The sequence below is a fragment of the Equus przewalskii genome, chromosome 12 (genome assembly GCF_037783145.1).
Source record: "Equus przewalskii isolate Varuska chromosome 12, EquPr2, whole genome shotgun sequence".
NCBI lineage: Eukaryota > Metazoa > Chordata > Mammalia > Perissodactyla > Equidae > Equus > Equus przewalskii.
In genome coordinates, this window is record NC_091842.1 from 17,867,662 (window position 1) to 17,885,916 (window position 18,255).

Here is an 18,255-nt window from a genome sequence, read left to right on the forward strand (position 1 = left end):
TAAAATTCATGGGGGGCAACAAAAGACCCCACATAGTTAGAGCAATCCTGAGAAAAAGAACAAAGCTGGAGGCATCACAATCCCTGACTTCAAAATGTACTACAAAGCTATAGTACTCAAATCAGCATGGTACTGGTACAAAAACAGGCACATAGATCAATGGAACAGAACTGAAAGCCCAGAAATAAAACCACACATCTATGGACAGCTAATATTTGACACAAGAGCCAGGAACATGCAATAGGGAAAGATAGTCTCTTCAATAAATTGTGTTGGCAAAACTGGACAGTGACAGGCAAGACAATGAAAGTAGACCATTATCTTATGCAATACACAAAAATAAACTCAAAACAGATCAGAGACTTGAAGGTAAGACCTGAAGCCATGAAACTTCTGGAAGAAAACATAGGTAGTACACTCTTTGACATCTATCTTAAAAGGATCTTTTCGAATGCCAAGTCTTCTCAGACAAGTGGGACTTCATCACACTAAAGAGCTTCCGTAAGGCAAAGGAAATCAGGATCAAAACAAAAAGACAACTCACCAACTGGGAGAACTTATTTGCAAATCATATATCTGACAAGGGGTTAATCTCCATAATATATAAAGAACTCACACAACTGAACAACAAAAAAAACAACCTGATCAACAAATGGGCAGAGGATATGAACAGACATTTCTCCAAAGAAGATAGACAGATGGCCAATAGGCATATGAAAAGATGTTCAACATTACTAATCATCAGGGAAATGCAAATCAAAACTACACTAGGATATCACCTTATATCTGTTAAAAAGGCTATAATCAGGAGCCCACCTGGTGGTACAGCAGTTAAGTTTGCACGTTCTGCTTCAGCGGCCTGGGGTTCGCTGGTTTGGATCCCAGGCCGAACCTATGCAACACTCGCCAAGCCATGGTGTGGTAGGTGTTGCACATATAAAGTACAGGAAGATTGGCACAGATGTTAGCTCAGGGCCAGTCTTCCTGAGCAAAACAGAGGAGGACTGGCAGCAGATGTTAGCTCAGGGCTAATTTTCCTCAAAAAACAAACAAACAGGAAATGGCTATAATCACTAAGACAAAAAATAACAAATGTTGGAGAGATTGTGGAGAAAAGGGAACTCTCATACACTGCCGGTGGGAATGCAAACTGGGGCAGCCACTATGGAAAACAGTATGGAGATTTCTCAAAAAACTAAAAATAGAAATCCCATATGACCCAACTATCCTACTACTGGGTATTTACCCAAAGAACTTGAAATCAACAATTCAAACTGACTTATGCATCCCTATGTTCATTGCAGCATTATTCACAATAGCCAAGATGTGGAAGCAACCCAAGTGCCCATCGACTGATGAATGGATGAAGAAGATGTGGTAAATATATACAATGGAATACTACTCAGCCATAAAAAAGACAAAATCGTCCCATTCACAACAACATGGATGGACCTGGAGGGAATTATGTTAAGCAAAATAAACCAGACAGAGAAAGACAAACACCACATGATTTCACTCATATGTGGAAGACAAACAAACACACGGACAAAGAGAACAGTTCACTGGTTACCAGGAAGGGGGCTTCCTGGCACAGGGGAGTGAAGGGGAGCACTTACATGGTGACGGACAAGTAATAATGCACAAGTGAAATTTCACAATGTTGTAAACTACTATAAACTCAATAAAAAAAAGCTAAATTAAAAATGGAACTACCATTTGATCCAACTACCCCACTTCCGGCTAATTATCTAAAGAATACAAAAACACTAATTTGAAAAGATATACGCACCCCTATGCTCACTGCAGCATTATTTACAATAGCCAAGATACAGACACAACCAAAGTTGTTCACTGATGAATGAATGAATAAAGAAACTATGCTATATATATATATATATATACACACACACACACAATAGAATACGACAGCCATAAAAATGAATGAAATCTTGACATTTGCAGCAACATGAATGGACCTTGTGGGTATCATGCTAAGCGAAAAAAGTCAGAAGGAAAAAGACAAATACCATATGATTTCACTCATATGTGGACTCTAAAACAAACAAACAAAAAACAAAACAAAACTCATAGATAGAGAGCATACACTGTGGCTACCAGAGGGAAGAGGAGTTGGAGGGTGGGCACAAGCATTGTGAAGGGAGGTCAAATTGTAGGGTGATGGATGGTTATCTAGACTTTTGGAGATTATCACTTTGTAATGTACACAGATGTCGAATTATAAGGTTGTACTCCTGAAACTTATATAATACAAAAAAAGAATCTAAAGTAACATTCACAAAATAAAGGCTATTTCAGATTTTTTAAGTATGAGAGAGTATATTTATATATGAAAGCATCCACATGGGAAAAAAGACAACATATCCTCAAATGTAAACAGCAGTGATTATCTCTAGCTGGTGAGATTACATTTTTTTTCTTCTGTCTATGTTTTTTTAAAATATCCATCATGAATATGTATTTCCTTTGTAATAATTTCTAACAATAAAATATATTTTTATATAAAAATATAAAAACAAAATTTATCATATATAAATTTTATATATTATATAAAATTTAAAAACAAAAACATAAAATTTATAAATATAAATAATCTTCATTTGATCCTGCAAGACTGGTGGCCAAAATAAAACTTCATTAAATCTTAATTCCATTCATTTTCTTCATTAATAAAGGCAATAAATAGGAAAAAACAGAACTTCAGAGTGATTTCTTAAACCAACCCAGAAAAAAAAAATAGAAAACAACATGATCCTCTAAAACCAGAATGGTCCTGGTACTACAAAAAGGCAAAGCTTAACTTGCACTGATTTGTAGTTAGACGGATCTGTGAGAAACCAAGAATAAAATGAAAAAGAACATATAGACTAGGCTCCTCCACACAATCCAGTACTGTGTGCTCCTGGGGCAGGCGGTGCACAGAGGTTTTCCAGAGAAGCAGAGGCTCCTCCATTAGGGCAGAGGTTGAGAAGCCAGTGGAGGATGTGACCATGAGCCAAAAGGGTGCCCAGGATGGTGAGGTGTCCTGCACGGCAAGGGAAAAGAGATTCAGAAAGCGAGAGGTATCAGTCAAATGTTGCTGAGAAGTGAACAAGAGTAAGAAAAGAAAGACCTCTGAGCCTCTCTGTTCTTTAAAAGCATGCAAGTGAAATTGAGCTTGCATAATCCTCTATCTGGCAAGATCACTGGTGACCTCTGAAATCCTCCTCCAGGAGGGGAGAAATCAAATGGAAAGGAGATAAGAACAGGGATGAGGACACTGAGGGACTAAGTGAACACCACTGGTTCAAATGAAAGGGACAAGAGACCGTGGGGTCAAAAGAAGCGAGGAAACAAACACATCTGTAAGCAGAGAACAGAGCCAGGAAAAGACGCTGGTCTCCCAAGGGACCAGGGAGGGCAGAAATATCTAATTTGCAACTTGATTATAATATTTTATTAGAAAGGAAGTAAATTAACACCCATTATGCCAGATACACGAGTCCTTTCACAGTCTCTCTCCCTCCCTCTGAAGCCCGTTTATACCACATGGCTACTTCTCCAGGTTTAAAACTAGAATCTTTGGACAGGATAGGGAGTCCGTATTCCCAGATAATATCTCCTAAATAGCTCCTAACATTTTCAATTAAGATACACTAAAACACTACCTGAGACCCAAACCAAAAAGTTCACTTCTCATGAACAAAATCACCATTCATCTTAAACTAGATTTTTGACCTCAGGCTAAATGCAAAATTCCTTAAAGCTCTCCTATAAAGTCATGCCCTTTTCAAAGTTTTGAAGAGACTAAGTGTTGGGGGACCCGGGGGGGAAGGCCATAGGGAGAATGAGAGAGAGGGGAGGATGAGAGCACAAGCCTGCTCTATATGCCCACCTCGGCAAACACACTGGTCTTGTGCTAGGACAGGATGGCAGGAACTCACTTTGATGCGAGAGGTCCATTTGGAATGTAAAAATTAAAGTAGCATTTCTCAAATATCCTGTGATGTTTGAGATATTCAAAGGGCTTTAAGGCTGGGGGCTGCAAACCCTGAGTCTAATAAAGAACATTAATGGATGTGGTGCCAGATCATCTAAAACTTAGCAGAGATGAAGATATGCGCTCTATCAAAGAAACCCCGTGCAACCTCAAGCACCCAGCTACCACAGCACTGAGTAGAAACCATCCTCATTCCCCCATCATGAAGCAGTGAGTGTAGGCAGACAGATCCTCAGAGAGGCAAATGAGTAGCAAGGAAGACAAAGGAAAACTTGAAGGTCTCCAGTAAGACCTCGCGCTAGGTCTAAAGACCTAGTAAGGGCTCAGATGCTAAAGCCACTCTGAGTTTCAGGCCTTAACTCACCTCCATGTGGGATTTGACACTGAGAGCCACGCCGCCTTCGGGCTTCCAGGACCTCACTCTCCTGGCTTTCCTTTTACTTCTGTGGCCACCCCTTCCTTCTCACTCTTCTTCCAAAGTCCCCCTGAGTTCTTGCTGGGCCTCTGCTCAAGGTGGACACGCTCATTCAGAGCTTCCTGTCAGTTTTACGTATCTCCTCACTCCAGATCCAAACATCCACCTACTGAAGCTCCCTCCTTAGATGACCCACAGGCACCTTGCACCAACAAGGCCAAAATCTATCCCAAGTCGCCAAATCAGCTCCTCCCCATAAGGAAAGACAGCCATCTACCCAGTGACCCCTGCCAGCCATTTCTGACTCTCTCACTCTCCTACAACCAGTTATCAGTGACCACTCCGTTCCCACATCTTAAATGTCTCTCACAAGTTGCTCTCACTCCCTCCCAAATGACACTGCCTTCGTCAGCCAAACTGCACTCCAAATGCAGCCTGCTCCTGCTGTCTCTCGTTGTTAGGATGTTGTCTCTGCAGTCTCTGTATGTCGGCAGTGCCCAGCACTGAGAAGGTGCTTAACAGTAACACCTAACATTATTGCCAACTTTTTGTGAGAGAGGCACACCGTTCTAAGAGTTTTGCCCCTGTTTTATGATCCTCACAACATCTGTATTTTACAAATGAGGAAATTAAGGCAAAAGAAAGTTAGCTAATTTGCTCAAGGTCACACAGTAGTAACTGAACTAGAGTCAACCAGCCAGCCTCCAGAGCCCACGCATTAACCATTAGGCATGCTACTGCCTCCCAACAAATGTGATGGGTTTGAATAAAAAGTCAATCCCATCAAATGAAATAAAAACTGAAAAGTATCCATACAATTTTGCAATCAAGACACCAACAGTGATGTAAGTGAAACCCCTTTCATTAGGGAGATGTGAAGGCAGAAACCACATTACAAAGGGCTAAGGAGAGAGTGAGAGAGCAGCATTTTTAACAGCTACCACTTAAAACGTGCCATGTGCCAGACACCATGCCAAGTGCTTTACATACATTATTTTTCAATCTTCACAATACTCCTAGGTAGACGTTACTATCCTCATTTTACAGAAAAGGAAAATAAAAGAAGTAATTTGTACAAGGTTATATTTCAAAGAAATGGCAGAGACAGACTGTGACTTAATTCATCTGACCCCAAAAGCTGTGCCATCAATCACAACACCAGGGTGGATAAGCAGGTTTCAAAAGTCAAATGCCAAGTTGAAAAGCAAAAAAAAAAAAAAAAAAAAAAATCACATGTCACAGATACATAAAGTGTATTTTAGTCATTGACTTCCATAAAAGCACAATTAGGATCAATTTTTTGAAGTTTAAAATGGTTAACTTATTTTCCATCTCTTTAGCAAAGCAACTCCCATCTCACTCAGCACTCTCATCAATTAGAGCATAAAGCAAAGGTGAGTGGAATCTTCTACCAATGGTTTCTTGTTTCTTAATCTAATACAATTCACAGTGCAGAAGAAACTTTCACAATAACTCAAGTTTAAATGATCAAAAGAGAAACTACAACAGAAAGCATCAACTTTTAGTTGCTAAACATGCATTTCAGGCAACTTCGGTACTCGAATAAAGACAAAAAGGGAAGAACAACATGGGCTGATATAATTACATATCTGTAACCAGACTTATTCCCAAAATTCAGACTTCAGCTGTATTTCTACTCATAACGAATGAATGCATTGTTCTATTTTCAAAGTCATGATATAAAATCATGGTAACTTCCAACATGCCCCCTCTCTTTTTTAAAAAATAAATTCACCACAGTCCCAAAATTGAAAATCTCTTTATTCTTCAATTTTTTAATTGCTGACATCTTAAAAGACAAATTAAAAGTATCCTCATATTAAAATTTAATGATTTGGGGTTTAATTAGATATTCAAGAAAAAAACTATAAGCAATAACAAGATTAAATGAACACTACAAGCTCAATATAAAATTATATTATTACATCCAAACTCAATGTAAAAACTGGGAAATGTTTTGAAAACAGTACTTTTAACCAAACAGCACAAAAGTCCAACTAGCAAATGATAGTCCTTTGGAGACTATCATCACCAAAGGTCACTGCGTAGTCCCCAGGACTACATTTAGCTTTGTAATCATACACAGAAAGAGCTATAGACCTCTTCTCAAATTTAGTCAATTTGTACATCTGGAAAGATAATTTAAGGATTTCCATGTTTATCAAAATAAATCCTAAATGGAAATTCAATCTGCTAAAAATCCTATCTTTCCTTCATTTCCTTTTTTTTCATTTTAACTGGAATGCCATAGCAAAAAATAAGATAAAATAAAAATCTTAAAGCCCTCTCACACGGCAATAGAATTCTGTGGCATGTTAACATTGCCAAAAAAACATCCCATAGATCTGCCATCCCCTGTAATATGACATGCTGTGTCCCGTTAGGACCACCCTTTTTCAGGTCTATAATGAGAAGGAGATAGAGAAGTGGGTAGAGAGAAGGTAGAAGAGTCAAAAAAAAAAGCATTAAAAATTTAAGATAATGTAGTCCTGAGCATGTTAAAAGGGTAAGGCTGAAGCAAGTGAGGTCCGGAGACTAGTCACAACGTTCCAGAGCAATTTCATGGCATCATGTGTGAACGGCTTCAAAGGTTCTTCAATAATATTGGGTAAGAGAAACAAACAGCATCTCTGTGAAGTGAACTAGATGTCACTAAAAACACTCAGGGGATGGCTAAGGAGCTTGCCGTTTATCACTTGGCTGTAGCCAGAGTGGCAGAGACAGTACTAGAGCTGTGCTCCCGCAAATGAAACACAGGCACTGAAACAACTTGCAGACACCAAATTTAATTTCCTGATTGTTAACACCAGACAGGAATTACAATCAGCATCTTCTTCAATGTCCTTAAAATAAGCTAAGTACTGCTTTATGTCATTGGCTGCTTAACAGAACAAGAAAAACTCATCAAATGCAAACAATCCTTTGATATCCAGAAGCCAGACTGGGTAGCACATGCTTTTCTGTCTTAGAAAAGCAACGAATCCTTACCTGGCTGCCTCTGTCAATACTTCTAGGTACCTACTGACCAGCTACCCAGCCTGGGTGCTGTTCCGCCAACTGCCCCTAGCTCTTTCATTTCCCAGCTAATTCTGAATAACCCAAATCCTCCTGATCCTTCGAGGTCCACCTCAAAACTCATTTCCTTTATGAAGCCTTTTCTTATCCTAACCATAACGAAATCCCTAATAGTTGTTAGCTCCATAGGGCAATTAAATCCTCTCACATTTTACAGCCTATTGCTTTCTCTAAGTAAGTTCCTTGCAGGGAGAAACTAATATTCGAACTTAGGTCTCTCTTCCCTGCAGCAGCTGCAGCTACAGTCCAAACAGAGAAGGTGCGCTCAATCAGCATTTGGTAAGCTCAGTACCCAGCTGCAGGTGGCAGCTCTGATTCCGGTCTACCTCAATTAGGCCACAGAAATTCTTCCCACACTTTTACTAGGAAGTCAACACACTGCCTCCTTACTCCTAGAGAGTAAACAGGCTTGGAATGACGAAGTATATCCTAGCTGCACAACAGATCTATTTCCTTTTGGAATCCTTAAATGAAGTGTGGATGCAGGAAGGTGCTCTCACCTTTCAAGCACTGACATCTACAGCTGGGATACAAATGCTCAGACCCCAAGCTGACCAAGAGTGCTATAGGGATGAACCAGTTTATCAAATATTCATCATCAGTCCTGGAGCGTTTCCTCCCACTACCTCCCATAGCAGCTCACCTGTGAGGCAGGAAAGTAGCAATTCAGGAGGAGCCACAATCTTTCCTGCTTTAGCAGGCTGCAAAGCAGCTCATCATTCATCACTCAGTGAGGGCTGTAATCTACTAGTTGAGAACTACAGACATTAGACTCTTCAACAAGAGCCCCCCTCACCAGCTGTCCATCGGTTATGGTGTTCACACAATTCAAAACCGCACAACAGGCCTAGTTTTATTTCTGACGGTGCCTAGCAAGGAAACTAGAACTACATTCCTCGGGATGACCCTAAAGCTACTCATTCTATTAAAATACGACTACAAATAAGAAACCATCCCATCTCTAGATATTTACCAAGTTTGACACGTATAATATGCCACTATTTCACTTTTAAGTTTTTGCACATACGTGAGTCTGTCCCTCCCATCTTCTTTCTGAAATGTGTATAATTCGCAAACGGAGAAGTAACGAAACACTACCCAAAGTCAAAAACAGCAAACTACCAAAATGTTCCCCGTGCCAAATCCAAATGATCCAGGCCTCAGCTCCATATGCCGGCAGTCTCACCATGTCGGGGGGTGAGAGAGTGGGGGGGGTGAGGGAGTGGGGAGGGAGAGCCCTTGCTCCGGGGATGCGGGTGGACAAATCCCGGCGGCGGGTGAGCAGGCCAAGGCCACCAGCGCAGGCCAGTCCCGGACTGAGGCGCGCGACCCCCACCAGCAGCTGGGGCGGGGGCTGCAGCCCCGAAAGGCGACGAAGAAACCCGCCGGAAGGGCCGCTCCGGAGCAGCGCGGCCCCTCCCGGCCTCGCGGCCAGCCCCGGCTGAGCCCCGACCCCAGCCCGCCCGCCCCGGCTCACCACGCCCCGGTGGGCAGCGGCGCGCCCCGGCCCGGCCGGGCCAGCTGCTCGGCGGACGCCCGCGGACGCCCAGGGCTCACTCGCGACGGCGCGCGGCGGGCCCGGGGCCGCTCGGCACCATCCTCCCCAGCGCGCCGGCCGCAGCGTCTGGCTCCACGGGACAGCCGCGAGCCCCAGGCCAGTCTGCCTCACGCCGCCGCGACACGGGCCCGCCTGGGATCCGGCAGTCGCGGTTTCCGGGTAGGAAAAAAAAAAAAAAAAAAAAAAGCCACCGCCCACGCTGCCGTGACCTCCGACACCTGGCGCCCAACGGCAGCGCGGCTGGGACAAGATTCCTCAGTCGAGGGTGGAGGAGACCACGTTTCCTGGTTGGGTCACAAGGGGGGCTTGCAACCGAGCACGTGGGCTGTGTGCGTGCAGGCATGGAGTATGTGTGTTTCTGCGTGTGAGTGTGCTGTTGTGAGAGTGGGACTGTGGTAATGTCACCGACTAGTTGCCGCGAGGAACTCAAGGGTGGGTTTGGAAGCGTTTAACTGTTTTTCCAAATTTTTTTTTTTCCTTTTGTTACATCAAGGAGATGTAATCAACAACCACCTTGAACCAGACCAAGCCTCACCACAAGAGCTATGCCTAAGACCTTTGCCTTTTTTTGGAGGGGGGAGGGGGGAAGATTAGCCCTGAGCTAACATCTGCCAATCCTCTTCTTTTTGCTGAGGAAGGCTGGCCCTGAGCGAACATCCATGCCCATCTTCCTCTACTTTATATGTGGGACGCCTGCCACAGCATGGCTTGCCAAGAGGTGCCATGTCCGCACCCGGGATCTGAACTGGCGAACCCTGGGCCGCCGAAGCAGAACCTGCGAACTTAACCGCTGCGCCGCAGGGCCAGCCCCTGCCTTATTTTTAATGCTAAAATCTCTCCAGGAGGAGCTTAAATTCTATTCTCATAGCCTGCAGTGTAGGTGGAAGCATGGTTTCCAACTGAGCCTGCGCAAGCAAACCCCCCCCCTTTTGAATATTCATTTCCTATCCAAAATGAGTGTCCCTGCTTCCCTTTGTTCGGGAATGCCATGACTTTGGAAGTGCTTCCTCATGGCCTCCTATTTGCTACAAATAGCCTTTGTGAGACAACTTACTTCTGGTGGAGAGTCTGATTTAACTCACCAGGAGGGAATCCACTTTGGTTTCGGTAACAGTTAAGCGTGCATACGTGGAGCAGATCTGTCTGTGTCAGTATGCATTATGTACAAGGCCGTTTCCCATGCACACACGTGGATCTGTACGCATGTTTAGTGTGTGGTGGGTGTGAATATAGGGTGGGTGCATGCATAGGTATGTATGGTGTGTGTGTGTGTGTGTTTCTATGCTCGTATATTAATCACTGCTGATGAAAGTATAATTTGGTACGATCACTTTTCAAAATAATTTGGCATTATCCAGTAAACTTGAAGATAGACTTCCTCTCTGGAGGATACATTGTGTTGGAGAAACACTTGCACATCTGCACAAGTAGACCTAATAATGTTTATAGCACCACTTTTTGTAATGACTAAGAATTGAGGACAAAAACCAATTCCCTTACAGTCAAATGTAAAAATAGACTTTGGTATATTCATATATAATCAAATACAAAAGAGCAGTGAAAATTATTGAAAACAGCCAACACAACAATGAGGATCAACCTCAGAATATAATGTGCTGGGGAAGCAAATCACAAAATGATACATTGCAGCATAATTCCATTACATAAAATTCTAAAACATGCTAATCTAATCAACATATTGTTTAAAGATGCATATATAATTCATAGAACTCTGACAAAAAGCATGAGAAAAAGATGCACAAACTTCAGGATAAGTGTTAAGAGGATGGAACGGGGGAGGGGTACACAGGTTATGTCAAAGGTAATAGAAATGTTTTTTATCTTAAAGAGGGTGATGGTTACACAGTTATTTATTGAATTGTCATTGTTTGTATTTTATACATAACTTACAAATATTATTTTGTATCTACTAAATAGTTAATAAAAACAAAAAACACTATGATTTACCATTGAACTACAAAGTTGCTGAGTGTGCAGATGACAAAGGCAGTAGAAGTTCCTAAGTACCTTAAAATAGGTCAAATCTTGGAGACGTTGGTGTGAGTCATTCATGAGTCATGACAGAGAATGACTGCAGACCCAAACATATATCTTTTGACAAAGGTGTCAACAGCTTTCAGCTGGTTTTCAAAAGAAGCTGCTTAATTTCTGTAGAAAGTCCTTAAACTGAAGATAAAGCTTCTATCCTCAAGATCATACCCTCAATCTTAAAGTTGTTAAAGTAATCCAAGGTATAAGTAGAGGCTTTGACAAGCACGCCAATGCAAGCAGTGAACACTGCCAATGACCAAGGGTTATTTAAATGCATATTTACAGTTTGGTGAATATGGATTAAACTTAAACTTGGATTGTGAAGGTGAAGAGCAACGTGGTGGGTCATTGAGTCAGGATAAATATATTCTGTCATGAGTTAAAAATAAATTTTGTCAGCTCTGTGCATCAAAGTCCAAATAGGAAAAAAAAACGTTTCACTCCACTATTTTCATACACACCATGTAATTTTTTTCTGAAAACGTGTTAGTAAATCAATGACCATCTTACACTCAATGAAATATTGAATCAATAAATACTTGTTGAATAAGTGAAATTTCTTCCTCGTAAAAGAAGAAATTTGAATTCTGACAGAACACCTTTTTCTGTCATTACCACTGACATTACCAATGACATCTTTCATGGGTAGTAACAATAAGGGACTCACTGAGGATAAGATAGTAGTTTACTAGGAAGAAGGGTATGTGACAGCAGGAAGGAGAGTGGGAGGCACTGGTTGGAGGCGGGATTTGGGGTCGAGACCTGGCTCTGGGGCTCACAGTTTTGATATCGACCCTGATATCAGCTTCCCCACACTAAACCCAGCATATATGGGGTTAAAACCAAAACACTCATTCCCTGCTTACTCTCTGGCTTCCTGGCTCCAGAATCCACTATGCTCCATGGAGACAGACACCGTCAAGGACAAGCACCTGGACTGTCTCCTCCCCACAAAGAGATACAGACTGGTGGGAAAGCTCCTGACCAGCAAGGTCATGAGCTCTCTCCTCTCTGCAAGTGTCTCAAGGCCAAAGACAGGCTGGTGGGAAAGCTCCGACCAGCAAGGCCATATGCTCCCCCTCCCCTACCTAAAGCCCCAAATAAAAACCCTTCCTTTTAGCTTTTCGGGGAGTTTTTGGAGTTTGAGCGTTAGCTGCCCTCTCTCCTTGCTCAGCACTGTGCAAAAATAAAGTTCCTACTTTCTTCCACCACCCCCGGTGTCAGAGATTGGCTTGCTGCGCAACGGGTGAGCGAACTCACTTCAGGTTCGGTAACAGTGTGGGTCACCTTGAGCAAGTCACAAACACTCTGAACCTCATGTTCTTCATTCGTAAGATGGGGATGATAATATCAGCTTATTCAAGTTGGTAAAAACCTTCCAAACACTCTGTAAACTAGAAAGCACTATCCAGAGATAAATTGTGTGCTGTGAGAGTTAACCGTGGTAGGACCAGAGCTAACCTGAACGGCTTTGTTACAGTTCCTCCAGGGTTCTGACCCCTGGTCAAGGCATGACAGAAACTGATTAAGAGTATTGCTTTGTAACTCACGGGTTCAAGGAGCTTCAGAGTAGTTTAGGTCAGTTTCTTAGCATTATTTACTGATAATAGTCAGACTGATGATTTTCACCTGGTCTCAGTGAGACCCCTCCCCCCAAATGGCTCTGCAATTGAGGCTCGTTACATAGCAAGACTATGCCTATGTGACTAGCACAATATTTAAAAAAAAAAAAACTCAAACTCCACTTTGGGCTCCCTATTCCAACGTGTTCCATGCACATGTTGATGGTCCCTGATCCAAGAGAGAAAATGGGTTCTCTCTTGGCTTTTACAAAAGAAAGGTAATAGGACCTTGCATCTGGCCTTCCCAGACCTCTTGCTCTAAGACAGCCTTCGGCTGTGATGCATATCTTTACTTTAATACTGTGCTACATTATATTTTTGTTCCCGTAATAAACTGTAGATTTGTTAGCATTGTCACTTAGGGTCCTGTGTGTCTTCTTTAGCACCCAAACCCTGTTAAACCCTACTTAATTGCCACAGTTCATGCAGCTGGTAGAAGTAGGATTTACTGAAAAACCCCTGACTCATTCTTCACTCAAAATATGGCTTAGACAAAGGGCAGAGGATACGAACAGATATTTTTCCAAAGAAGATATACAGACGGCCAATAGGCACTTGAAAAGATGCTCAGCATCACTAATCATCAGGGAAATGCAAATCAAAGCTACACTAAGATATCACCTTACACCGGTTAGAATGGCTATAATCACCAAAATGAAAAACAACAAATGTTGGAGAGGATGTGGAGAAAAGGGACTCACGCAAACTGGTGCAGCCACTATAGAAAACAGTGTGGAGATTTCTCAAAAAATTAAAAATAGAAATACCATATGACCCAGGTATCCCACTACTGGGTATTTATCCAAAGAACCTGAAATCAACAATTCAAAGAGACCTGTGTACCCCTATGTTCATTGCATCATTATTCACTATAGCCAAGACATGGAAGCAGCCCAAGTGCCCATTGACCGATGAATTGATAAAGAAGATGTGGTATATACATATATACAACAGAATACTACTCAGCCATTAAAAAAAGACAAAATCATCCTATTTGCAATAACATGGATGGACCTTGAGGGTATTATGTTAAGTGAAATAAGCCAGACAGAGAAAGACAAACACCATATGATTTCACTCATATGTGGAAAATAAAGTAAAACACAGATGAAGAGAACAGTTTAGTGGTTACCAGAGGGGAAGGAGTTGGGGGGTGGGCACAAGGGGTGAAGGGACACATTTATATGGTGACTGACAAATAACAATGTACAACTGAAATTTCTTAATGTTATAAACTATTGTAACCTCAATAAACTAAATAAATAAATATGGTTAAGGCATTACTTAGAAAGAAAATAGATGATTCTGATGAAAATAAACAAGTTACTCTTGGTTTGAAATAGCACAGACTTTGGAATTAGATACTAATAACAAAACTTTCCAGTGAAATCTGGAAATGAAAGAATCTGAACCTCAGGAGCTAGAAAAATGGGTCAGACCACTGACCCACTAGAAATGAAAGAGCCCAAGGAGAATAAGGAACTGGGCCAGGCATAGTTGGCTAGGTGGAAATCACTCTTAATGAGGAAAGACATACTGATGAAAAAGACCTCCTAGTGCACATAAAGTTGCTTTAAAGGCATCCTATTCCAAGAGGAATGGTAAGGAGGTGCGAGCTGCCTGGAATGGTAACAGGGCACTGTCAAATGGGCCTTGCAATTAGAGCAGACACTAAGACAACATGGCCACACCCACAATGGGAACAGCTGGCATGTCAGCACTGCTAGGTTAGGTGTCTGGGCATCCCAGGCACAATGGCCTGGAATTCTCATAGTAGAAGCCCAGGATCTGCACTTATGGGGGACATACCTCAGTGTATGGGATTTTTACAGGAAAATGCAACTTATCGAAGTGCTTTTAGCACTTTGGTACCATGACTGAGTGCAAGTTGCAGGTATTGGACAGATTTTAAGCAGCACCAGAGTTCTTCCCATGGGGGACACATGGGCCCAATAGGGATCCCAAGAAGGACCCCTCCTAATGGGAACCAAACTCTGTCAAACCACATGACCTGAGAAAAGCAGTTTGGCTATGCCCTCAGGATATTTTGAACCTGAAATAACAGATAAGTTTTCTAGCCTAGACTCCTATAAGAGATAATATATGGTATATGAGAAAAGGTAGATTTTGTTGGGAGGGACAAAATAATCAACGATAGATTAATTATGGTTTAATCAGTCAACAGAAGTATGCGATAAAGTGCAGGTAGTCATTGATCTGGGAGGAAAAGAATTACAAAGTATGAAAAAGTTGTGCTGGTATTATTGGGTAGGTCAGCTGTCTGTTTAAATGAATAACAACCCCTCAAATGACTGCAGACTTTTGGAAACTGTGTGCACATTTGGATTCTCTATATGAACAGGATCCTTGTTCCAAGGTGTTCTGTGCACATGTAGGTGGTTTCTGATCCAAGAGAAAAATAGGTGTTTGCACTTGGCCTTTCTAGACCCTTGCTGTAAGACAGCCTTTGGCTGTGACACATTTCCTTACTTTAACACTGTTGCTATTGTGAAATGTGATAAAAATGGAGTCACTTACGTTAAGGGATTTTAAATGGAACCAGGAGGCTGTTAAAGAAGCGGGCCTTATGCACATCCTCACTGAGTGTAACCATGACCTTTGAACTGGGCCAAACTGCAAATATTCCAAAGATGCTGCAAGAACTCCTGCAACTTGTCACAATGATGGATGTTCGGCTATGTGATAGTCTTATCAATCAAACATGATTAGCCACAGTGCCTTTCTGCCACCAGCCCCAGCTGAAATTCTTTGTGAGTGACTCAAGAAAGCCTCCTCTCTTTACCTTTAAAAACCCTAAACTTTCACTCTTTAGTGGGATATTATTTGGGTTTCTACCTAAATCTGTGCTCCCCGAATTGCAATTCTTTGATCCAAAAAAAAGGCTCTTTTGCCTCTTTATTTTATGTTAACATATCTGGTGTCAGAAGCAGGACATAAAGCCATCTCACCACCACAAGATCAGTGTCTCCTGGAACCAGGTGCAGTTACCCACACTAGTCCTTTGGGTCTCACTGCTTCCACAAACCACCATCTCCTTCAACTGTGAGTCATTCCTACCTATACTCCTTGGGCCAAAACAGAGTTAAGAAATATAGCTAAAGAATTTCCTAAGGTGACTGAGAACGCCCACAGGTTTGCCAAAGAATTTTATATTCTCATCCAGAATTACCAACCTGTGTTCTCTGGCCTCTATCAGTTAATTCACCTCCTTGTTGGAGAAGGTCATGTCCAACATTAGATGTTAAAAGCCATCCTCTAGATGACCTCTCACAGGTCCTGAGCCTTTGAAGTCACTGGGTGAATGGCTAGGGTGCTGCATGAGGCCGTCCCTAGGGCTTTTCCCAAAGCCATTGATTGGAATAAGAGTCAGGCCTGTACCCAAAAACCTAATGAATTTGTTCATAACTATTACAACAGGCTCCAAACTGTCTTCAAAGAAAATCCAGGTATTCCTCTAAGTGAAGATTCTACTAAAGTTGGCTTTAATTCAGTGTTTGTAAGTGGATTAAACCAAGCTCTTTCCCTCCTTGATAAAAGAAGTAAGATAAAATGGGAAACCTTCTCTACCCCTGACCTAATTAACTTAGCAAATAGTTGGCCAGAACTCTTGATGATGCCACAACGGACTGTTTCCTCTCATAAGCCATGATAACCTAAATCTAGACTATTAACTTCTCCTAAAAATGTTTGCCATTTTTGCAAAAATTGGAAAAAGGATTGCCCTAAGCTAAAACATCTTAAACAATCTTCCAACATTGAGCCTTAAGCTCCCCCATGAATTGAGGCTGCTCCAAGGACAAGCAAGGGGTTTTTCTAATCCTTCCCCCTAATCACCTGTGCAAAACTTCCCTTGTGACCAGAAATGAGATCCTTACTGTCTTAATCGATACTGGAGCCACACTTTCCATGCTCAACCCGACCAACCTCAAACAACCCCTTCCTCAGAGAACTGAAAAATTCAAATAGTGGGAGTATCTCATAAACTCCTCATAGGTTCTAAATCCCTTCTCTTACCTTTCCAGTTAGACCCTCTTCAGGACATTCATTCCTTCCTATTGGTCGGTTCTGCTCCTGTCCACTTACTGGGATGAGACTTTCTAGAAAAATATCACGTTTTCATCTCTTTTTATTAAAAGGGGGAAATTATCCTCGAAATTGATTCAAACTCATCAACAACTGATGGCATTCAGGACTCCTCTACTCCATTAAGTTTTGCCCTTCAAACAAGCTTTAAAAATAACACAAACCTAAAACTCCTCAAAGTAGTCCCTGAGAAGCCAAAATCCACAACTGGTATTGGGCGTATTCACTCAGCTTCCCCAATGAAAATCCAAATTTACACTAGAAAGCGTCTTCCTAACATTAAACAATATCTTTTACATTCCAAGGCTTTAGCAGAAATTAAACCAATTATAGAAGAGTATAAGGCATGAGGCTTCCTAGACCCTTGCACTACTCCTTGTAACATGCCCATTCTTCCTAAGAAACACCATGGGCGACGATGGAGATTTCTCCAAGATTTGTTGTTATCCCTTATTATCCAGTAGTCCCTAACCCTCATACTCTTCTAATGGCAGAACCCACAGAAAACAAATTTTTCACCGTAATAGATCCCTGTGGATCCTGAAAGTCAATTCTTATTCATTTTTATGTGGGAAGGATGACAACATATCCAGACTGTTATGCCACAAAGCTATACTGAAAGCCCTTCCTACTTTTCACAGATCCTAAAAGCAGATGTCATTTTTCCACAATGGTCCACCCCCTTAAAATATGTTGATCATCTTCTCTGCTGCCTCCTAAGGAAGCAAGTGAGCAAAACAGCATTCACCTCCTCAAGCTCCTTCCTAGCAACTAAAGGTCATAAAGTGTCTAAAAAGAAATTACAATTAGTTCAGACACAGGTCAGATACCTAGGACACTTGATCTCAAATCAAGGGCTCCTTTTAGACCTGGACAGGATTCAAAGCATTTTAAGCTTCCCACAGCCACAGAACAAAAGGCAACTTTGAGGATTTGGGGATATAGCTGGATACAGTAGAAGCTGGATACCTAACTTTCCCCTAATTGCCCTGCCTCTTTATACAGTGCTCAAAGCTGAAAGACCAGACATCTTGAATTGGAAGGAAACAACTTCATGGCTTCCCAGGACTTAAGAATGGACTTTTCAGGAGTGACATCAGCATCATGGCAGAGTGAACTTGCGTGGGACACTCTCCTCTCCAACACACAAAGAAAAGGGACAGCCATACTATAACAGAAGACATCCTAACAACACAAAAACCTCAGAGAGACACACAGCCACATGATGGAGGGTGGAGAGGCTGGAGCACCTCTCGGACACTTTAACCACAAACTTACAACACAAGTTGGAATAAGATATGAAAAAAACAACTTACGACGGGAGGAGGAAAGGGACTGAATCAGTTTATACTAAGGAAATAAGAGGCCATCCGAAAATGGACTAACTTATATACGAGATTCTGATTACAAA

General features: G+C 41.9%; 1 protein-coding gene across 4 annotated transcripts in view; it reads right to left on the reverse strand.

The window, feature by feature from the left end:
• Positions 1-18,255, reverse strand: part of TMEM248 (transmembrane protein 248) — a 71,469-nt gene that overhangs the window by 35,109 nt on the left and 18,105 nt on the right. Inside the window, exon 1 of one of the 4 annotated variants that reach the window (XM_070567831.1) lies at positions 8,986-9,460. The exons of 1 other annotated variant lie outside the window; for it this stretch is intronic. Coding sequence is in view for 1 of the 3 variants with exons in the window: in XM_008540028.2 (XP_008538250.1) it covers positions 8,631-8,678 (48 nt within the window). In the remaining 2 variants the exon portion in view is untranslated. 2 more of the 4 variants (XM_070567833.1, XM_008540028.2) reach the window with 2 other exon arrangements.